Source organism: Protopterus annectens, chromosome 6.part0, assembly GCF_019279795.1.
Source record: "Protopterus annectens isolate FY-2018-M chromosome 6.part0, PAN1.0, whole genome shotgun sequence".
In the NCBI taxonomy this organism is placed as follows: Eukaryota; Metazoa; Chordata; order Ceratodontiformes; family Protopteridae; genus Protopterus; species Protopterus annectens.
The window spans coordinates 1,353,129,750-1,353,153,861 of NC_056737.1; the positions used below are offsets into that span (position 1 = coordinate 1,353,129,750).

Below are 24,112 nucleotides of genomic sequence, written 5' to 3' on the forward strand. Positions count from 1 at the left end.
TTGTATTACAATCTTGGAAAGTATTAATGAAGAAATAGTTTGTTGAACAGGAGCAAATCACAGCATTCTAACTTCATTTATTTATCCCATTTCCCTTATAGGGTGTATGACTCACTTAATACCCATCACAGTAACAAAAGGGAAGATAAAGTTACTCACAGGATGTAGCAGATAACTCCTATGCTCCACATGTCTGTTGCATATCCAATGGGCTCATAGTTTATAACTTCTGGTGCCACAAATTCTGGTGTTCCAAATAAGACCTTAAGTGACTGTGTGGTCTCTGAAAGAGGGGAAATCAGAAGTTAGAAATAATTCTTTGTTTATCTAAACTGCTTTTTACTAAAAGCAACAACACAGAGATGTTAAAAGAAACAGCAGAGTTAAGCATATCAGTTACGCAGTGAAAAAAAAACCCAAAGAGACCCCCCATTTTGATTTTAAAGTTCTCCATCACATTCAGTTATACAAAAACAAATTTCAAACAAGCAGACCTTTATGCATCCCATAACTAATAAAAATATATGAATTTAATGGTTAAACTGTCACTTATTTAGCAGAGTGTAAATTATGAGCATGCTTCAATGCAGGTAAATGTATGTTTAAAGGAATGTATCTATATCTATCTACACATGTATCTATAGGTCTAGGTCAGTACAGTTAGGGTGGGCTCCTCGTCTTCCTTCATCACAGGCTGTGTCTAGGTCAGTACAGCTTCTCTGGGGTTTTCTTCATTCAGAAGATGAAGGAAGTACTCATTTCATCTGTATCTAATGTCCAGTGGACTGGTGAGCAAGTTGTTTCTGGCATCCCTTAAGGAGGGTGTCTGATGACTATCTTCTTTACCTTTCTGTTTTTGCCTTACAACCTGACAGAATTTATTTGTGCCATCTGCTGAGTCACTTCCTAGAAGCTGGCAGAGTGCCTCTGATGCCTTAATCTTTGCTAGAGCCAGTATTCTTTCTTAACCTCATCTGTCTTTTCTATCTCTTACTTTTTTGTGCACTCCTTTTTGCTTTTGATAACTTCCTGGATTTCTGCATTCCACCACCAGCTTTTCTTATGTACCTTATTTTCATAGTTGGCTCAGTTTTGAGGAGGTGTCATTCTTTTTCAAGTCCATTTATTTCCTCTTCCTCCTGAAGTGTTGGATCCCTGAGTATTTCCTTGAAACCTTTTCCTTTCTATCCAGTCAACTTCCAAGTCTTTAGCCTAGTCTCTGTTGACCTTACAGGCTACTCTGACCATTGTATGCAGATGATTGAGTCAACCAGTGGTTTATACTATGGGCCAACTGTTTCAACGGGGATGGCTTTGCAATCATTCATTCCACCCACATTTTTGCTTATTAGGAGGAACTACACCTGACTGTCATGTTGGCCACTCTTGTAAGCGAACTTGTGAATCTCTCTTGCTGAACCATGTGTTGGCCACCATCAAGCCATTTGCTAGAATGAAGTCTAGAATGACCTGTCCTCCTTTACTCCTGTTGTCCCACCCATGTGGACCTTAGCAATTCTCATATCCTGTTCTGTCTGTCCTAATATGTGGATTCATGTCCTCCATTATCAACACCAACTCATGCTGTCTGTTGTCTTGTTTTATCTAGTAGGTCCTATAACTGCTGCCCGGATGCCCTTTTTTCCTTAATATCACATATCATATATGCTGTGGGGCATAGGCTGAGATTTATGAGCACTGCTCTGTCCTTACAAAGGAGGCCAACTACCATGAGTATGTCACTAACTCTGATGACATCCATGACCATTTTCTGAAGCCTCTCCTTCAACACAATTCTGTTACCATTTCTAGTCTGTCCTCCCTCTGAGTATTTGACTCTGGATCCCAAGTCAAGTGGCTTTGCTGCAGTGCTCTTCCATCTTGTCTCCCAGATACACAGGATGTCCTGCCTTCCCTTTAACATTATGCCATGTACTTCCATGCTGCATCCTGTCAGCGAATCTATGTTGAGTTTAGCAGTCTTTACATACACTGGAGTTCTTGGAGAAAACTGATTCACCTTCAGCTTACACAATACATCCATTCATATAGAATTTTGTCTTGATATCAGCATGGATTCTGATCTGGATCCAGCACCATGACTGCCACCTGCATATTTACATTTGATATACTCTGAAACACGAACCAATATTTGACAAACATTGTTTTGACTTCATAGACCACACACTCCTCACTGGCTCCCTTTTAAATTTAGGCTGCAGCCCCACAGCCCTATATTGGTTCAAATCCATCCAGAATGACAGATCTACCTCCCCTCCAACAGCCTGACTCCTGAAAGAGGTACCACAAGACTCAAGGCTCTCACAGTTATTTTGTTTTCCTTATTCAAGAATAAGTTATCTGCTTACCTCCAGCACCTACCCACAAACATATATACTGACAACATTGTAATCAACAGATAAAACTCTTCTCATCCGCCTAGCAAAAAACTACTTGAATAGGACATACGCTCTATTTCAGACTGGCTGTCTGAACAACAGCATATTCTGAACTCAAAGGACAAAGCCACGTGGTTTATAACAAAACAAATCAAAAAGTCAGGAAACTTATGCATAATTGGTTCATCTAGCACATTTCCCTAGGGCCATTTGAGACAGCTGATACTTTTAAATACTTAATTATGCCATTAAACATATCTGTCAGCTTTCAATATCGTATACAAAATTCACAGTTCATCTCTACCTCGGGTTGAAATGCCATGGGTGACGGAGTGCTCCTCCCCCAGTAAGTGCATGGCTTTCCCTCTAATGCCTCCAAGAAAAATCTTCACTGCCACCAAAACACTTGCAACAACATCTGTGGATTCCTCTCTCTTTCTCCTTAAAGACAGCACCGCTATGTCACATTAGATAAAGCTAAATAGTTTCATGTACACTATAGGTGTACTGTTCTTCTGGCTCCTCCTCTCTACAGACACCTCAACCACATCACCTCTTCTTCTTTCCTTTTGCCAGGAAACTCAAAAATCCATACCATACAACCATAGGTTCCACATACCCAACACTACTACTCTACAATGCCACATAAACTACATGCCACTGCTCATGCCCTCCCATCCTTCATGCCCAAAGGCAATTAGCTCATACAAAAAATTCAAGCAAAAATTAAAAGTTAACTCTTAAATTAAGCAAAATATAAATGTTTCCATTCTATGGATATCATCTAAAATTATGTCAGCCTTGCCTTCTAGTTGTGTACTATGTCAACAAGCCATCTTCATTTGCTGCTGACCCTTCCCTTCTTCATTCTCTTCATGCCCTTGATTAATTCTCCTACCGTCTCTCCCTTCACTCCCTACAAATCTCACTCCCTTTTTTGTCTGAGTTGAACACTGTAAACATCTAACCTTGGATACATATTGCTCAAGTTAAAAGAGGTTAACAGATGTGTCATTTGTTTTCTTTAATGTACTTATATTCTTCTATTGCATGTTGGATTTTTGTAGTTACTGCTACCCTGGACTAAACCTGAAAATGGTCCTATAGCTTAGCGGTCTATCCCAGTTAATAAATAAAAATACAATAAAATAATTTTCATACTCCTAAGTGTTCTGCACGGTTGTCATTTTGACTGTTGGATAGGTAGATGAAACAGATCATTTAACATCCTCATTTTTTCTTCATAGTAGTGGTACAGAGATATGAGTTACATCATCATACGGCTGTTGTTATGGCTGTACAGCTGAAGAAGTGAATTCTGCCAATGGTGTACTAGACATCTTACAATATTTTAGTCATGCTGCATGGGTACACTGCCTTATCTTGGGTTCTTGTCTATAAGGGCCTAGTTGGATCTATTAAATTCAATACTGCCGCTCCGGAAATATATATATTTATTTATTTATTTACACACACACACACACACACACACACACACACACACACACACACACACACACACACACACACACACACACACACACACACAAAAAGTATCTTTTATTTTTCCTCCTCCTCATGTTTCTTTGTGCAACTCTGTATCTGTACTTACTGCAACAATGAAGAATCATGTGTAAGATGCAATGCTTATGCTACTGACATTTCTCTGGGGAAAGAAGGATTCTTCCTTTCCATCAGTGTTTTCATATAAGGACTTAGTTTTATTTAGCTTGTCAGTACAGCTGGTCCTTGTTTTCTTCTTATTGCATATCCTCATTCCTAAACTATTCCCTTTATTACTCTGTATACATTTCCAGCTTCATTCTTGACATTACATATTGTAGATCCCTGGTCATTTATTTCTAGCTGGCCCCAGACTTAACTTCTCACTAAGTGGGTCCCCAACATCTCAAGGAATCAAGAATATGGCTGATTGCACTCATGGGTAGAACTTAGGATCTACAGCGTGTGGGGTGGAAGCATTTTCCTAAGAAGTTAGACAGGTCAGCTTCTCTTTCTTGACAAGTGCAAAATACACTAATGCTGTTTCTTCTGTTATATACTCTTGCACTCAACGAAACAAATGTCTGTTGTGCTGCCTTCTCTTACTAACCAGGTGTTGCAGTTAGGTTTCTGGCAGTCACTGTAACACTAAGTATCTAGACCTTCTCCCTTGAGGTAAGACAGCAGGCGAATGGCTGCTATATCATATCCCTTGGGTAACATGTCCTGTGACTGTGGCTTATCCTCAAACTTAGAACATAGGCAGCACAGAATGGTAAATAAGCCTGTAGCCTGATGTCTATTTTTCTCTTTTTTTTCCTGCTTCTTTACTTGTCTCCCAAAACAATGTGCAATAGGATTTGCCTAATGTACACAAGTCATTTGGCATGATATCCTGACACTGCACAGAAGACTGACTTACTTGAACTGACAGAAGTTACTTTCTACAAGGAGCTGGTTAGCTTAATTTAACTGACTAATATAACACCAAAGAATATGTATTATTTCTCCATACATACTTCTTCTGTTTTTATTTCTTTTCTACTTTATATGCAGTGTCATTCACTTTATGGCTTGGATCAGAAGGGTATGGTATACGAGTTAAGTAATATTAGTGATGCTGCATGGGAGATGGACTTTGACAAGTCTTCATTCTGCTACTATAATATTCTAACCTCTCCATCTCTAAAAATGATACATTTTTCTCATAATTTTTGCTTCTCCCTTATTTTTCTTTTTTTTCTGTAGAGCCTGGAAGAGGTGGGACAGTAGTTAGTATACTTAAGCCATGTGACATTAGTGCCACTACAATGGGTATTTTACTTTCATCTCTGGTAAGTTTTCATAGCGACCCCCCCCCAAAAAAAAAAAATATATATATATATACATACACACACACACACACACACACATACACAACTGTTTCACCATATACACATTTTTATAGTTCTACATATGGCTCTCCAAAACGCTAACCAAGTTATTCTATATGTAGTAGTTCTAGACCCACATCTGACCTGACAGGTAAGAGCAACATAGTAGTGGTGGTAGTGGGGTTTTGGGGCAAGGAACTTCTGCATGTTCAGCAAAACAGAACCAAACACAAAAATCAGTAGTCATTGCACTACTGTCTTTCTGGTGTGTCTTTTCTTTATATGACTTCTCTCTGGTTCTGTTGCTGCAAGCCCCCCCCCCCCCATTTCTTTATTGCTGCCTCTCTCTCTCTCTAGCAATAAATCTGCCTCTACTAGTTTCCATAGGAATGTCGTTCTTTACCTCTCCTTAGTTTTTAGTTTTATTTGAGTCTTCCTTTTTAGTTTCCTGGAGTCAAACAGAGAATAACACCGCACAAAAAGTAGAAGTGCCTAAAACATATATCAGAGTTTTAAAATACAGTTTCACATTCCCCCTATCAATACAGTTATCTGACAATGCAGCATGACTTTCTCCATATCACCTTCATCCCTGGTCCAGTAGCTATCTGGCCTTCAGTTAGACTTTCTCTGCTAATCAGTCACCAAACATGTCAAAATAGCAATTAAATTCAGCCTAAATGTTGGTTTACATTTCACTCTGGCTTCCTTTCACATTACAAAGACATTTCGATAGGTACATTTGTAAGCTAATAATGCCTTTATGCATGTATGTGTAAGTGCGTGCACACACACACACACACACACACACACACACACTTTCTGTGATAGACTGGCATACTGTCCAGAATTTAATTTGATCTCTGCCTTATACTTGTTAAGTGTCTGGTTAGTAGCTTACTTTCCTGTGACATAAACATGATGAAGCAGGTATTAGAAACTGAATGAATGTATCCTTTATTCTGTAGTGAATTACTGATGTGACTGGTGTAATAATGTGTGTGTGCAGCTTAAGAATGTGAAGCAGAAATTTCCTACTTTGTCCAGTGCCTCCATGTATAGTCATACCAATAAGTTATGAATGGTGATTGCAGTAAACTTTTAGCCTCACAAACAGAGCTGAGGATTATTACCAAGCAACAATATCCCTATGCAGTTTATCTCCACCACTGCATAAGACTTTTCGCAGAGCAACAGCTTAAAGTCAAGTAATAATGCATGATGCTCATTTGTCTCTGGTGTAATTTAGTGCAGTACTGTACCTAGACTAAAGCCTGATTCTCTCAAGTGTCCTGTAAGTACCTGAAATTGACTTACAATGTGTGAATGTACCAATAAGGACATAAAAAAGAAAAAAAAAGAAAATTCATGGACATACACAAGCCATGTAGCTAAAACATTTGCATTTATCCCATGCGCCTTCACTCAAGGAGATTTAAGTTGTTATGCAGTAAAGAACTTGGCATTTCTGGGTCTTTCTTGCAGTTTTTTACTGAATGGTTTGTGTGACCTTTTGACTCTGGTTTGGGAGTCTACTCACAAGCCAACATCTATGCACCTCGTCTTGTATGTGCTTCGTAGTGGAGTCTGAGAGGGGAGTGGTCTCTTTGATACAGTGAATAACAGATGATCTTTACTTATTTTTTTATTGTTATTGTCAGCCGTGGCTAAACTGCCTTCATATCAATGGACTGTAGTCTGATGCTGGTACTGCCTCTAGTGTGTCATGCTAGACTACATCTTTCTTTCCTGGATAATAGTCTTCAACTGTCAAGTGTACAGCTTTACATTTACTCAGATCTGACTTGATGTATTGGATCTGGTCCTGTCAGAGCTGATTGCACAATGGAATTATCATTAATATAATATATAACAAGATGATGACAAAAAGGCAGCATGGTAGTCCAATCCCTTCCTCACAGTGCTTAGTTCTATGGTTCACTTCCCGGATGGTTTGCCTTCTGAGTGCAGTCTGAATGCTGTGTGTGTTTTTGCTAGATACTCTGGGTTCCTTCCACATCTCAAAGAACTAAATGTATATGAATTAGAAACTCTAAACTGCCCATCTGCACTTTGTGTAGTACCCATGTGTTAGTGTACATCGTCCTACGGAATGGTGTCCCGTCCAGAACTGACTCCATGCCAGAATAGGCTGTGGGGCAGTGTAAGGTGTGTATCAGTACTGTGTACCACTCCAGAAGATGGGCACTATGCTGCATTACAACACTGTTAACAGACATCATTCACCTCAGTGAAGACACTGAGGTGGCCATGTAATAGCATCAAGTCTAGTAGTGTATTAATGCAAGCACCGCAAACAGAAACCATCCTCCACATACAAAAAAGGTCACATGCACAAATATAGAAAAACAGAATTACAAACACTATACATGCGCAAGTACAAATGTAAACATCCACATGACATACAAATAACCATGCCACTGGAATCCCATTTCCAACCATGTAACATGTAGCAGCTGCTGCAGGTGAAGTATTGTTCTGCAGCGCTATCATAGTATTGTACACTGTCTTGCCTGGTGCATAGTTTAACAGAGTTATGAAACAAAACAGAAAGCAAGATAGTGATGTCTGTAATGAACCACAGGGTTAATAAATAAATATAACACACAGTGTGTGTGTGTGTGTGTGTGTGTGTGTGTGTGTGTGTGTGTGTCTGTGCGTGGGGCAACTACAAGCAATATCCATCCACTGCCCTACCATCACTCTACCACAACATGTGCATGTGTAAGTTGCACAGCCTTGTATAATACTGGGCACATAAACATGCTCCATCTGAACAGTACCAAAGGCTGCTCCTTCTCTGGATACCTAGTGCCCTGTTGCTAAATGCCAAAGTTTACATGGTAGTAGAGCTCTAATAAATGCAATGGCTGCCAGAATCTGTTTTCCTTTGCTGCTTCCATTTACCCTCTCCATTTTGCCCTCTTGAGGATGATACACATTATGTTAAGCCAAGCTGTACAGTCTTACAATGCTCCCCTTTGCCTGCTCCATTAAACTCTCATGTGTAGTGAAAAAGAAGTTATGTACTCACCATAACGTTCCATCTGAGTAGGTACTTCAGTTGTCTGCAACCTGTGGGTATCGGATCCGACCTCGGATCCGAGCTGGCAGCTTCACAAGCTAAAAGATCCGAGCTCCTAGCTCCTCCCCTACCCATAATCCCCATGCTGCCTACTGTATTACCTCAGATCGAGTTTGCTCAGTCCTAAACAATTCACACCCTCGACAGAGGATCAAACTCTGCTTCATCTCATAAAAGACATTTGGCAGATGGCCAGTTATCCCGATATGGTTAGGGGGTATGGAGGGGGGGTTGGTTGCAGACAAATGAAATACCTACTCAGATGGAACGTTATGGTGAGTACATAACTTCTTTATCTAAAGTAGTTACTTCATTTGTTCTGCAACCTGTGGGACAGAGTCCCCAGCTACCTATAGAAAGCAACCCTGGGTGGCCTTACGGAAGGATATTCCGAAGCACTGCGGAGCCAAAGGAAGCCCTACTCCTCAAAATCATATCCAATTTATAATGGGAGATGAACGTGTGGGAAGTGGACCAAGTAGCTGCTGAACATATGTCGTCCAGAGGAACCCTGGACCAGAAAGCTGCTGATGTAGCAATGGATCGGGTTGAGTGAGCGTGAATTCCCGTAGGAACTGGTTTACCTGAGGACGTATTCCCGTGGATTATGCACTGGGAAATCCAATTTGCCAGAGTTACCTTAGAAATTGCCTTCCCCATAGCTGATTTGGCAAAGGACACAAACAACTGATCAGACTTGCAAAAATCCTTAGTCCTGTGCAGGTAGAAATGTAATTGCCTGTGTATGTCCAGTTTGTGCAATGTGTATTCCCCTTTGTTCTTAAAATTTGGAAAAAATACTGGTAAATTGATTGATTGGTTAATATTTGACTCTGAAGCCACCTTTGGTAGGAAAGATGGGTTAGTCCTGAGAGACACTCTATCCTTGTGAAAGATGAGGTATGGGGTTTAATGCACAGGGCTTGAAGTTCTGAGACCCTCCTGGCTGATGTGATAGCCACTAAAAAGGCTGTTTTCCAAGACAAGAATTTCAATGGAACCGAAGAGGCAGGCTCGAAGGGTGGACTTGTCAAAGCTTGTAGTACTAAAGTTAAGTCCCACGGGGGAGCTACAGATTTCACCGGTGGTTTCAAAAGAAAAATGCCCCTCAGGAAGGTTTTGCATATCTTTGAGGATGCTACTGATCCCAGTCCATCCCCCACATGAAAGTGGGAAATGGCTGCTAACTGCACCTTAACTGTGGAAGTGCTAGCTCCTTTCTGAAAGATTAGTGACAAGAAATCCAGAATCATTGGAACAGGAACTGTAAAGGGATCCAGGCCCTTGTGTTCGGCCCAAATGGAAAAGCGTTTCCATTTACTATTGTAAATTTTTCTGGTAGCAGGTTTATGGGCCGCCACCAGAATGGCCTTCACTGGTGATGAGATACCGGGAGTCCTAGGAGTCCTAGCCATCACAGGAACTGGATCAACCAAGCAGTCAGCTTGAGGTTTAGCAGGTTCGGGGTTTGGCATCCCGCAGGATGCGATATCAAATCTGGAATGGGATCCAGAATCCATGGAGGAACAACACTGTGAGACCATAGGTAAGGAAACCAGATCTGACGAGGCCAGAATGGGGCTATGAGGATCACTCTGCTCCCCAACCGACGTGCTTTCTGAATGAACTTTGCCATAAGCAGAAGAGGAGGGTAAGCATAAAGAAGACCAGGTGGCCAAGCATGTACCAGAGCATCTCTTGGGGCTTCCCCTGAAGGGGGAAGTATTGTGAAGTACTCGCTGCACTTCGTGTTTGATGGAGAGGCGAAAAGATCACAGCGAGGCCAACCCCATGCACGGAAGATTTGCTTTGCAACTGAAGGATTGAGAGACCACTCGTATGGGGCGAGAATCGCCCGACTCAGTTTGTCCTCCAAAATGTTGGACCGACCCAGAATGTGCATTGCTATCAGAAAGCGGTTGGTGGATATCGTCCATTCCCACACTCTCATAGCTTCTCGGCAGAGGGGATAAGACCTGGTTCCCCCCTGTTTGTTTATGTACCAGACTACCGCCCTGCTGTCTGTCTGGATCGCAATAGTCCCTAGAGGGAGAAGGTTGTGGAGAGCCTGCAACGCCAAAAGCACCGCCCTCATCTCTAGGACACTGATATGCAAAGCGGTCTCTATGGGGGTCCACGTGCCTTGGACGGTTCTGCCCGAACAATGCCCCCCCCACCCAAGGCGAGAAGCATCCATGGTCAACGTGGCTTGGGGTGGGGGAATTACAAAAGGTCTCCCTTCCTGCAGCTTCTGCGAGCGAAGCCACCAAAGGAGGGAGTCCCTGCAAACTCTGCTCAGTGAAATCGGGGTGTTCAGTGGGTGAAGCACTAACGACCATTGAACCTGAAGAGTCCACTATAAGATCCTCATCCAGAGGCATGCATGAAGAGAGAGCCCGATGGCAGCTGCCATCGACCCCAGTGCCCTCAGGACTAACTCTGCCACAGGAGCTGTGCTTCGAAGAAGGGCTAAGACCTGATGCGATAGGCTGTTCAGTCTGTCCGAAGTTAGTAGGGCTCGACAAATGCGCGTGTTCAACTTGGCCCCTATAAACTCCAAGACCTGTACTGGCTGAAGGGAGGACTTTTGAAGGTTCACTGATATGCCCAACTTCTGGGCGAGAGTTAGAGTGCAATCCCTTGCAACGCCGAGTTGATGCCTGCTGGGGGTGACGAGGAGCCAGTCGTCCAGGTATGGAAAAACCCTGAATTCCCTGGAGTCTCAGGTGGGCTGCGACCACTGCCATGATCTTGGTGAACACCCTGGGGGCTGAGGTGAGGCCAAACGGGAGTACCCTGAATTGATAATGACGGTCTCCTAGCCGGAAGCGGAGAAACCTCCTGGATCATCGGTCCATCAGAATGTGGTAGTACGCATCCTGGAGGTCTATGGAGCACATCCAGTCGTTCTTCCGAAGAAGGGGGAGAATAGCCTGAAGAGTGACCATTCGGAACTTTTCCTTGGGGACGAACAGGTTCAGAGCGGAGAGATCTAGAATCGGTCTTACGTCCCCCATCTTCTTTGGCACTAAAAAGAACCTGGAGTAGTAGCCCGATCTGGACTGGTCTGGGCGGACGGGCTGGATGGCTCTTTTCTCTAGCAGCTTTGACACTTCTAAGGCTGCGACCTCCCTTTGATCGGATGGGACATCGGGGAGGCACCTGACTTTGGGGGGTAGGTGAATGAAAGGAATGGAGTAACCTCTGGATATGATTCGGAGCACCCATTGATCTGTCGTGATGGACTCCCAGTTTGACAGATGCTCTGATAAACGCCCCCCCGACTGCCTCCAGAGAGGGACAGCTGGGTAAGCCCTCAGGGCTGTTGCACGGGCCTATCCGGGAAAGGTTCCCTAGACCCGAAGTTACGCGGCCCCCCTCTGCCTCTGGGCCGGCGTCCGCCTTGTCCTCCTCTGCCTCTAGAGGACGAACGGTCCGAAGCCAGGTGGGACTGCTGAGACTTGCGGAACCACAACTTCTTTTGTCCCCTTTGATTCCTAGAAAAGGATCATTGGGGATTCGATAAGCGGACCCCGATGGCAGACAGCATCTTCCCATCCTTCTCGCTTTGGACCAGCGTCTCGCGTACGGTCTTGCCAAAAAGTGAAGATTCATCAAAGGGCGCATTCGCGAAGGACGCCTTGAAGGGATCTGCAAAATCACAAAGGCGGAGCCAGGCGTGACGCTGCAGGATGACCCCGGCTCCGCTCACCCTAGCGGCTCCCTCAGTAGCATGAGAGAGTAACCGCATGGACGTGTTAGAGATGGACTTTAGAGTGGCCATACGAGTCACAAATATGCCCTTATCTGCAACCATCCTGGACTCTGGGGGAGCTGCAGCGCATTCCTTAATTAGGTCTCGCTGTAGCCTGATAATGTGTGCCATATAGTTCAGCGCCCTTATAGAGAAGGTTGCTGAAGCAAACATCCGCTTCCCAATGCGGTCCATTGCTCAAGATTCCTTATCTGGAGGATGGACCACGGAACTCTCCTGTGCGAGTTCCTTCTTCGTGGCGGCTGCCACCAGCATGGCATCAACAGGGGACCCCTTAGCCCAGGACTGCCTATCTGCGGGGGGGGGGGGCTAAGAACTTTGTCAGGACGTCTGGGTATTGGCTCCATGGTGTCGGGTTCTTTCCACGCCCTGGTGGTAATTAAGTCCACCAGGGGGTCAGCCAAGGGGGACACCCAGGAGGTAGACGGGCACGCCTCAAATGCCTCCAGGAACACCGATTCGTCCGAGGAAGGTTTTTGGGCAGACCACCCCCCCCCTCTAATGCGCAACATTTCCATGATGTCTCCAAAGGAGACATCTTCGGGGGGTGATCTTGGGGAACCTTCCCCTTTATCCAAATCTGTGTCCGTGGTGATGGACTCGGGGGAGTCCAGGTGCCTCCTTTTACACTGCCATTTGCGAGGCACCTCCTTGGTGGGGCTGTCTGAGGAGGGCTCGTCCACGGGGTCTTGTTCCTCCAAGGGAACTAACTGGAGGGTTTGAGCAGGCTGTCCCATAGGATGGATGATGGAGGATAGACCCACATGCATAGAGGGAGTGGGAGGATCTAGGGCCCGGACCGGGGATCTGGAAGACCTCGACAGAACCATCTCCACTACCTCAAAAGCCGAAGGAGAACTACTTTCTCCAGGCTCCCAAAGTAGTCTCCTTGGCTCCGAAGCAGGGATCGGAGTCGGAGTCGAAGGAGTTGGATCCGAGAGAGAGATGTGCTCCAACCTACACTGTGCCGGAGATACACCAATCCCCACAGATCCGATGCTCGGCCCCGAGAGCTAGGATCTGACATGCTCGAAGGCAAGGTCGGCATTGAAGATACCGGAGATATCGGCGCCAACGAAACCCCGGCTCCAAAAGGGCCCGGATCCGATGACTCCAAAACCCTAAACCGGGTCGGAGAAGGAGTGATCGGAGCAAAGAGAGGGGCTGTGCTCCCCCCCTGAGGGGGGGGGAGGCAAGAGCACCCCCATCTGCATTTGGGTCTGCAGGAATCGACGCATCATCTGATTCATGTCCGCGTCGGTAAGGCTCCTGGTTGATCTAGAAAAAGTCGTCGAGGCAGGCTGGGAGGGCCGCCTCGACGACCTCGAAGGAGACCAGTACTCCTCCTCCTCCGGCTCCGGCGAGAAGCGAGGCGAACGGAGCCGAGAGGGGGAGGATCTGGGGACCTTCGAGGGAGAGCTGGTAACTTTCGAAGGGGGGGGGCTGAGTGGTGAGCCTCAGCCCGCCTTTTGTGAGACCTGTGCTTCTCTTTCTCCTTGTGCCTTTTTTCCTTAGAGAAAGAAGCACTAGAGTCCCCCGAACTCTGCATAGCAGGGGGAGTTTGAGTCCCAGGCAGAGCGGGGGGAACTGAAGGCGCCGGGGCTACGATAGTAGCCTGAGCCTTCGAAGGGGAGGAAGAAGAAGCAGAATCCTGGGGAAGTAGGCCCGCCAGGATCAGCTTGTTCTTCCTGTCCCTAATTGCCCGAGGATTAAAGGCTGCACAGATTTGGCAAGCCGTTGATAAATGGGCAACCCCCAGGCACAAGACACACTGAGTGTGGCCATCAGCTGGAGAAACCTTATGGCCACACTTGGAAAAAATGGCTTTGGGACCTTCCGCCATTACCCAAACACTAAGGGGGATGAGAAGAAAAATGCTAACGACCACGAGAAAACTACAGAAGGGAACTAACACTGTATTTCTAAAGTGAAATTAACACTAACACTAACAATGCTTAAATTTAACTTAACGAAATTTTCGTAAGGAGAAAAAGCTGAAACGACCTCACCAAGCTTAAGGAGCTCTTCACAAAAAGCTGTCTTCAGCCACGGCAAACTCAATCTGGGGTAATACAGTAGGCAGCAGGGGATTATGGGTAGGGGGAGGAGCTAGGAGCTTGGATATTTTAGCTTGTGAAGCTGCCGGCTCGGATCCGAGGTCAGATCCGATACCCACAGGTTGCAGAACAAATGAAGTAACTACTTCAGATCAGAGGTTGCCATGGTGTATACCATTATGTTGCTCTTTCTTTGGTTTATTACATCCCCTTATGGACAGGGTACAGGCTGCTTTGCTGTACTCCCTGCCCATGTGCCCCCCCCCCCCCAGTATGAGTACAGTTGGTAGTAGCAAGTATGCCATTGATATTAGTAGTACACATCACACATGCCCCTCTGTACTGGAATGGGTATGTACCACCAAGCAAGACTGCATCTAAATCAGATGGCTATCAGTACCATGGACTTGATGGCTTTAGTGGTGCACCTAATATACAGTGTATCAGATGTCAATGAATTCAGCTGCTCATTCTCTGTTAAAGAATATATTAACAGGGTCATTACAAATGTGTGCCAGTTCTCAGTTGACAACTACTGTACTCCTTTTGATGTCAGCAATACACTTCATTAATCTAACTCAACAAGGAAAGAAGGAAAAACAAATGTAAGATCTAGTCTATTCTACTAAGATGCAACTCACAGGTGTCACTAAGGAAATGTCACAACATGATAGCATGGCTGCAAACAAGGAAATACTAAAAAGTGTAAGTGATTCTGCTACATTTACTATATTATGAAAGGTGAAGCAGGCCAATGAAATGATTACCAAATTTATTTCTTTAGTAATGTAAGTCAATGTTATGTTCCAAAACAGAAACTCAGTTTTCTGTCAAAAACATGTTTCTCACTAATTATGATTCATTTTTGAAGGTAACCAAACTTCCCTAACTGATGCCATTCGAAAACAAAATACTGTGTTAGGGTCCGACACCATTTTAACTGATATAAGAATGAATCATTATTACAGGGCTGATGGCATGTGCTTGCTGTCATTCAGCAGTGTTGTGTTACCATTTCATAAAAGGTAGACAGTGAAAGGCATCTGGTATAGAAACTGTGGCACTGCCTCTAGATAAGAATGTACTGACATATGAGCCTAAATGGATGGCCAGCTTTCACTTGTAATTAACCAATCTAGTGCCAACTTGAAATCTTCCCTTATCATCTGTTTAATTTACCCATCATTAAACCATTGGTGGTTGAAGATCTCTTAAAACATAGCAAAATACATTTAGTTATACATGTCTGTCAATCTATCTGTCTATACGTGTGTGTGTGTGTGTGTGTGTGTGTGTGTGTGTATATCAAATGCAATACAGCTGCAAGGTGGTATGATATCTGAAGTATAGAGCTGAAAGAGCTTTGTGAAAAACATACCCCCAATGACTGAAATTAACCTTCTTCCTGAAAGTCAAATCTCAAAGTCAACGAAAAAAGCTGAGAGGGGGACCTAAAAAAATACTCCCTTTATCCCTTACTAAGGCATCTAAAAGGAAAAATAAGCTCTTAGTGGGACAGAAGACTAAAGGGATTACAGAAAATCCACATGACATTCTGAGCGATCAAAGGAATAAAAGATCAGAGACCTAAACAACATCTGGCAGTCTTAACTGTATTCTTACAGCAGAGGAAAGCACACAGTCATTTGAAACTGGCACTGTGTCAGCAGTCTCATTGCTGAGAAACATTTATGAATGACACGGTGAGAAATGTTTCTCTGCTTCTAATAAGACATAGCTTACTGAGAAATGAGTACTTATTCCTTACCGAGTATTGATCCCCTAGAATGTTGTGGGCTGTTACTGGTTAACAGCCACTGAGTTTACTGAAGAAATGCAAGGGTCAAGGAAAGCAAAGACACAAATAAGGATTATTTGGAAACTATTAATGTATGACCTTCATGACTGATTTATATCCATCCCAGTAACAAAGAATGTTAAGCCATATTACATCTTGCCAGTAATTTATGTCTGAATGAGCACTGGTTAATGTGAGATGGCTTCAAGGGTTCACATCTTGTGCCCCTGTTTCAAAGACGTGTGCTAAACCATCTTGGATTCTGACTGCAATAAGGTACAGGTGTTAGTGGCAATACAGGTGGCACACAGCTCAGTCATTAGGGCCTCAGATCTTCAGAGTGTATAGGTCCCCTAAGCATGTTCTTAATACATTATGATGAAAATCTAACCTGACTGTCCTAAGAAACTTGCTGTACCTTTCTTTACATGTCCATCTTGGAAACATGGCGCTGTCTGAATTTGGATTCACAGATGACAGAGCAGCACCCTAGTACCAGTATATTTTTTGGCAAGGAAGTGCCAGCCAGAGGAGGAGAAGGATAAGTGCTAAGAACAAATATTAGCAAGTAGTAAAGACAAGGGTTCATCAGGACTTGAAAGCTCACAGTTGGAAACTCAGGCAAATAAATCTGTCAACAAGATACACATGAAACATTTGCTGATTCTAGTTAAGTCTTAAGCTGTCTTCATCTTTAACACAGAGGACTAAGTTTATGAGATGCAAGCAAGACTTGAGCCTGCTTCCTGGATTTTATTCTTTGAGCCTCATTTTCCCTACTGTGCAACTCTGAGCAAGGCAGTTAATCAAACAGTGCCCTTAGGTCATCCCCTATGACTTGCATACTTATCCTGTGTGAAGAACTAAATAAATGAATCATAATATTGTTGGTGGTTTGTCAATTCACTAGCTGGCAATCTTCCAGACTGACCCTAGGTGTGCATGCTGGGTGCAAGTAGGTGTGCACATCATGAAATGGGTTAGTGCCCCTTTTAGTATTAGTCTCTCAACCCTGCACTCACTGAATGCAAGCAAAGGCTCTGGCACCCTCAAGACTCTGAAATGGAATAAGTAAATAAAAATTAATGGCACACGGACACACACACACACACACACACACACACACACACACACACACACACACACACACACACACACACACACACACACACCCCTGTTCCATTTTATGTACAGAATTGTTTTATTTCCCTAGTCATTGTCACACTAGTAGCCACAATGATCCGATTCTGCTGTAGCCCTGTCCATGTTTGTGTGTGTCAGGCCCTTAATCTCTTGTAGCCAGAGTGCAGCACTTCTTTTGAGAGACTTTGTTAGAGGAATGGATTGTAAGAAGGCTTTTGAATATGATAAGTGGTTGAAACAAGACAAAACTACATCTCTATGGACCTGCTACATTTCCTTTGTGTTATCTTGAGGAACAGTTTCTCTGTCATCCGGCTTTAATATAGATAAATGTATGTCTACATATAGATATGCTACTGTACTACATACAGTCATGGCAAGTCTTCCTTTAAAAGCTACTGTACTGTTATCAGTAATCATACAGATTGGTGGTACTAACTGAATGAATTCTGCTTGCCTTGCAAAAGAATGATGCCATAAAAATATAGTCTTTCCTATCATGGTCATGAACTGGATATGTGTGACTAACTGCTATTCTGAAAACACACCATTATAGGCACACAAATAGAGCGCTATATGGTGCCCATTCATGGAGGTCATTTTTATCTTTAAGTCTCCTGTTGGCCCCTTTGAGCAGAACTCCCACATACTTTAACTTCTTTATGCCCACAGCAGCTTTTTTGTATGCTACCTTTTAACACTTAGCTTCTTATGGCATTCAGATACTTTTTGGCACCTACCTTCTTTAGCTGACTTAACAGATTAATAACTGGCATCACAATAAACGGAAAGATGTGAGTAAAAATATAACTTTTTTTAGCATTGTTAATCAAGGATATACTGCAGTGAAGATATTAATCACTCTGAAGTTATTCATAATTGTATATATACATTCATATTTTCATAATTGAGAGAGCTACATTGTTAAGGGGCATGGTGAGCAAAGTCATAGTGGGAGATAAAAAAATACATTAGCACCGTTCATGTATAATACAGTGTACTGGAGATGCTGCTTGTGATTCTATAGATGTGCAATATTTCCACATATATATTAACATTTCGAAAATTAAGTGACTTACAAACTACTGAAAGGCATCATGTGAAACCTAAGTTGATTCTGTGGAAAGCTCCCATTGACATTGCACTGTAAGCTGTGAGGGGTATCCATAAGATCATACATTCATAGTTTGTTGGCCGAGTTCTGGCTCAAGGTGTCTGCATATTGAGAAAAAGCTTAACTCGAGCTCTCCCAGTGTGAAAACAGAGAAGGTCAGTAGACGTTTGTGTTTATGGGTAAATTTCAGTAACTGGGTAGTAAGTGTACTGCCTGGAAGCCAGGAAAAAAGAAATATAGAGCACTTGAGAAAAAATAAGCTACAAAAAGATAGGAAGAAACACTGACTGGGGAAAAGTTCTGCAGCTGATCAGCAAAAGCAATGCAACCTCCAGGAAGATACAAGACAACTGCACACAGACCTGGTTAAAATAAACAAAACACTGATTCAATACATCAACATAAATAACAAAAGACTGGAAAAATGAAAGTAACTTTAAACAGATATTCAGATGAGGGGATAAAGCTGCAAAAATCAGAGGCTGAAATGAAGAAAAGGCTGGCTGAATATAAGACTGCTCAGTAATGTTTCAAAAAATAATAGAATTAGAAGACACGGCAAGTAGGGAAAACCTGAGACTGTCAGCTATATCAGATGAGCTGGAAGAAATAGACTGCTTTAATTTTATGAAAACACAAATAAGCAGCTGGACTGGTATTCCACAGCAGGAGTTGTTAGTTGAAATGGCGCATTGTGTGTGTGTGCTTCAAAAACCTGACTATGAGAAAGCAACCTAGACCTTTAATAGTAAAGATGCAATCCTACCAGCCAAATGAGTTGATTCTGACAACACTGTGCCAGAAGGACAAAATACTAAATGTGTGAGACAGCAGTGTGTTTGTGGAGAATGATTACACATTGTACACCAAGCAGAAGAGGAATAAATTCTTTCCACTATTCAGGGAATGTAGAGATGCAGGTGAAAGATGCAAACTGCTGTATCCAGCTGTCTTCAAGGTATTCTTCCCTGGAGGAACAAAATCATTTTTTGATGAAGTGTATGCTAAGGAGGAAATACAAAAGTTTGTCCAACAAAAATTGAGCTGTGAAACAGAAGAAGATTGTCCTTCTTGTTCTTCTGGTAATAAAGACCACAGAGAGAATGTACCTGTGAAACCTTTTCCACTATTTCAATGGAAAAAGTTGGAGAGAAGGAAGGGTGCACGAGAGTTGAACAGAAGAATCAAGAGTATGTTGGAAATGAAGCAAAGACAGGATTTGGGAGATGGAGATGAACAGCAATAAAAACAGTAACAATGTGGGATTACAATGAAATAAACATATTTGTAAAATATGACAGAACAAGAAAATCTGGAAATATTGGACTTTTTCAGAATATGTTGGACTTGTGGGAGACTATAAAGTATATGCTCTGCTTTACCGTCACTAATGTTTGGAACAATGCTTTGGAGAGGGGAAGAGAGTGGAAAAAGTTAACTGGATGTAAATAAAACATTTTTTTTTCTTAATAGTACTATTTTTGTGGTGTATGATTTTCTTTGTATGCTATAAATAAAAATTTCTCAGTTATTTTTAAGTGTAATGGGACAGTAAACAGGTGCTGCTGTTCTTTTTCCCCTTTCTTTCTTCCTTCTTCGTTCTTGTTCAGTTTTAAGAAATGTAAGCACTACAATGTAAAAAAAACCTGGTTAAAATAGCATGACTAAAGAAAAATGAATGTGCTTTTTCCCATTCATGCATGGGGGCATGACTGGATTAAAGATCTTAGAATGATTCAGTGACAAGTTTTAACAAAAAGCAAGTAAATTAAAAAAATACTGGTTATTATGAGACTTTTTATAGCAAGTGAATGTATGCTTAGCAGTAATTCAATATCTGGCCCTCATGTCTCCATGGAAACTATCTGACAAAGAGCAATTGACTGTCTGGTTCTCATGTCTCCATGGAGACAATCTGATAAAGATAAATTGATTACAGTCTGGTGGACAGAGAGAGATAGGCCTGGGAAAAAAAAAGAAAAGAAAAACTGGCTAGGAGATAATGTTCTCTGAAAGCATTCAAGGGCTTTCCTACCTGGGTAAGCTACAAAGATAAGACAAAACAGATATCATTTAGTAGAAGCAGAGGCTGCACCATGCATCTTAGCACAGATAATCATTCTTTTAGGTTAACTCAAGTCGGTGAGTGTGGCTGTCAGTTTTTAAAATTTGTTCCTATTAGGAGGGTAAAATGTCAATATCTGAAGATGTACATAGTTTTGTGTGTTTGTATTAATTTAATAGGTTTTAGGGGGTATTGGGGTTTTTATTTTTTTTTTTGAGGGTTTTAAATAAAACAAAATGTTTTGTAAGATGTGAGATCCACTTAAATGGATATGACAAGAAACAAATATAGAAAAGTTCAACCTGCCAAACAGTGTATGGGTGTAACACAAAAGCTGGGAGTTAGACATTTAACAAAAAAGGTGTTATACATATACATAAAAGGTGGGAATAATAACTTTTTAATACAATGATGCTTTCTGTAATGTCTTTAAATGTCAATGGTCTCACAGATAAATACAAGAAAGAAAGAAGAGTGAACTATATTAAAAATGCAGAGTGCAAATAGCTATGCTACAGGAGACACACTTGGAAAGAACTGCTCATGTGAATTTGATAAAGAAAGGTTTTCAGGATGGTTATTCAGCAGAATATCTGGAACAAAGGAAGAGAGGAGTACTTATATTAACTGCAAGAGGAGCTCCAATAGTGACAGACAAGGATAAAAAAAGATAATAATGGCAGATTTATAGTGCTAAGGGGTTACTGGCAAGGGAGGAGGACACTGGAATGTGTTTATATTCCACCTAAAACTGCTATAATGGAGCTTAAGAAAACTGCTATAATGGAGCTTAAGAAAATTCTGAGGAAAAACAATCAGTTTTCAGCAAGGAATATTACTTGTAAGTGGGGAGTGGAATTTGATTTGTAGCAGTGAAGATGTGTCGGGGGGGGGGGCAGAAGGGAAATTATAACAAAACAAGGTCGATTTTTGAAGAAATTTATGAAAATATTTGACATGGAAGATGTGAATTCAGTAATGGGAGTTCGGAGGGAATTGATATATTATTCCCCAAGATATAAAAACTCGGATAGGCTAGATAGAATTTACATTTCACAGGAACATGTGCATTTAAATAAAGGTCTTGATATGTGCCTAATAACTATTTCAAATCATATGCCAATAATAACTAAAATAAAAACACAGGGTAATGAAATAAAAATGAGACACTGGCACTTTCCTACTTATCTGTTGAAAAGAGAAGAATTTAAGGAATGGGTAGTGGAAATTATTCAGGAGCTATTTGAGAGGATAGAAATTACTTCTGAAAATATAGCTGGGGACTGGGATAAAATTAAGGTGGAGTTTAAAAATAGGGTGGAACTAAAAGAAAGGGAGCTATGGTTAAGAAGTAACAAGAATTATTTAGAGGGCCTGCAAATGTTAAAGTATTGCAGAATGGGGGAATTTCACAGAATAAAAGGAGGATCAACTGCAGAATGCTAAGTAGAAAATAAGGGATTACCTCAATAATGTACACAAGTTTAGGAAGATTGCTGTTAAGCAACTTTTTTTTTAACAACACTAGAGCACAAAAACTTTTAGCACAACGACTCAGGCAACAGAAAGCAGTAAGGGCTGTCACCAAGCTTAGGCAGCATATAACAAAAAATGTAACAACACATCCTGTAGCGATATTAGAAATATTTCAGAAATTCTATGAAAGTCCTATAAAGCAGAGAAATATGGAAATCAAGAAAAAATACACATGGAAATGTTTATGGAAGAATTAAATGTGCCAAGGTTAGACATAGCTGAGGCTGAATTATTAATGATTAGGACAGGAGGAGATGAGATAAAAAATGTGATGCTTAAACAATCTACAGGAAAATCCACTGGAATAGATGGTATTCCTGTGAAAATTTGGAAGCTAGGAGGGAAAAACTGATAAAGGTCTATAAGGTTTTGTTTAACAGCGTTTTAAGGGGAGGAGAAGTACAAACATCCTGGAAGAAAGCAGTGGTAGCTGTAATACCTAAGGAGTGTAAAGATCCATCAGATACAGCTTCATACAGGCCCATGTCATTAATAAACCATGATTATAAAGTGTTCACATCTACAATGGCTAAAAGAATGACAAAAGTAATGCTACAGTTGATAGATATGAATCAGTGTGGTTTTGTGGAGGGGAGGCAAACATCTGACAAAATTAACAGAACATTGATGATCCAGAGGGAAACAGAATGTGAGAAACACCATTGTTGTTGGTGGTCTTGATGCAAGGAAAGCATTTGACAGAGTAAGCTGGGACTTTATGAGCAAGGCAATGAAAGCATTTGCATTTCCTGAAAAAAATATAAAGTTGATTAGGAGGATATATGAGGGATTGGAGGTGAAAATTAAAGTGGGTGGGGTCCTCTCTGATAATTTCTGCTTGAACAGTGGAACCAGACAGGGGTGTCCTCTTTCCCCTTTTTGTTATTTGCATTACATTTAGAACCACTGGCAAAGAAAATAAGGGACTCAGAAATTCAAGAATATAATTGGTATGGTAGTCAAGAAAAGCTGGCTCTACTTGCAGATAAACCAAAAAGAGACTTTACAGTGTTGTGGAACATTTTAAGACAGTTTCAGATCTTTTCAGGATACAAAATTAATGAAGCTAAAACAAAAGCAATAGTGGTAAGTTATTTATCCACATATGAATTGGTTCAGCAATATCCATATTTATGGGGACATGATAAAAATGAAGTATATAGGAGTATGGATTAAAAATGATTCTGGTGTGGCAACTAAGGATATGTGGGAATAGACTAAACAAAAGATAATACAAAAACTGAGAAAATGGAAGCTTTGTTATATGGATATGGACAGTAAGATATAAGCAGTCAAAATGGTTTTAGTTCCATTAGTCTTATACACCGGTCAGCCATATTTTTATAAACCAGAAAATAAGTTGTGGATAGCAATTAATAAAGAGCTGAAGGACTTTATCTGTGAGGGGAAAGCGTAAAGAGTCCAGTAAAACATGGCAGATTGAGATTAACCAATTTGAAGGGGTATTTCAGAGCTACACACAGTTAAGGCTCCTATACATAGCACAAGCAGAAAACTATAATTCAAAGCAAAAAGGGAAGATGACGAACCAGGGAAGAAGCTCAAGAAACAAGGAGAGACTGGGATTTTGGATGCAGGCCCTTAAGGAGAATAACTAAATAAACATACAGAATATTAAATCTATAAAATAGCAGAAAGTATCCTAAGAACTAAGCCAACATGGAAATTGAGAAAGGAGATTCTGCCAATAGGGATGACTGCAATTAGGGATATACACAACAGGGAGCCAGAATTTATTGGTAAAAACTGGCAAAGGAACCAAGGTATTGGGAGCAAATAACTAGAGGGGGAAAGATGATAGAATGGGAAGTCGCCAAGAATTTATTTGGACTGCAGGTGAGAGAATGCCTTCCCTATCAAGGATTGATATCGTAGTATAAGCAAAGAGAAAGAAATAGGGGGCTCATAAACAAAAGACCAGCACTGGTAGAGTTTTTAGTAGAATCTAGAAGAATCTAGAACAGAAGCTGTCATTAAAATGGAATAATTAGTACAGTGTATAAAATATTGCATGATAACTATAAGAATCAATCAGAGGAGGTTAGAAAAGACTGGTGAGAGAGACTGGATAAGCAATTCACATAGAAACAATGGGAGTATATATATACATGTCCCAAATTTGCAACAAAATCTAGAAGATTTAGGATTTCTGCCTGGAAATGTTTACATAGATATTTTTATACTCCAAAGAATTTTTCCTCAGGCAGACAGCAAATGTTGAT

The 24,112-nt window shown here is 41.7% G+C and overlaps 1 protein-coding gene across 2 annotated transcripts in view; it reads right to left on the reverse strand.

Annotated features, from left to right (window-relative positions):
• The window catches only part of MYLK (myosin light chain kinase), a 2,381,262-nt gene that overhangs the window by 198,191 nt on the left and 2,158,959 nt on the right, over positions 1 to 24,112 (reverse strand). For both annotated transcript variants that reach the window (XM_044074915.1, XM_044074916.1), the window contains exon 27: positions 160 to 283. In XM_044074915.1, coding sequence (XP_043930850.1) covers positions 160 to 283 — 124 coding nt within the window. The remainder of the gene's footprint in view (positions 1 to 159; positions 284 to 24,112) is intronic.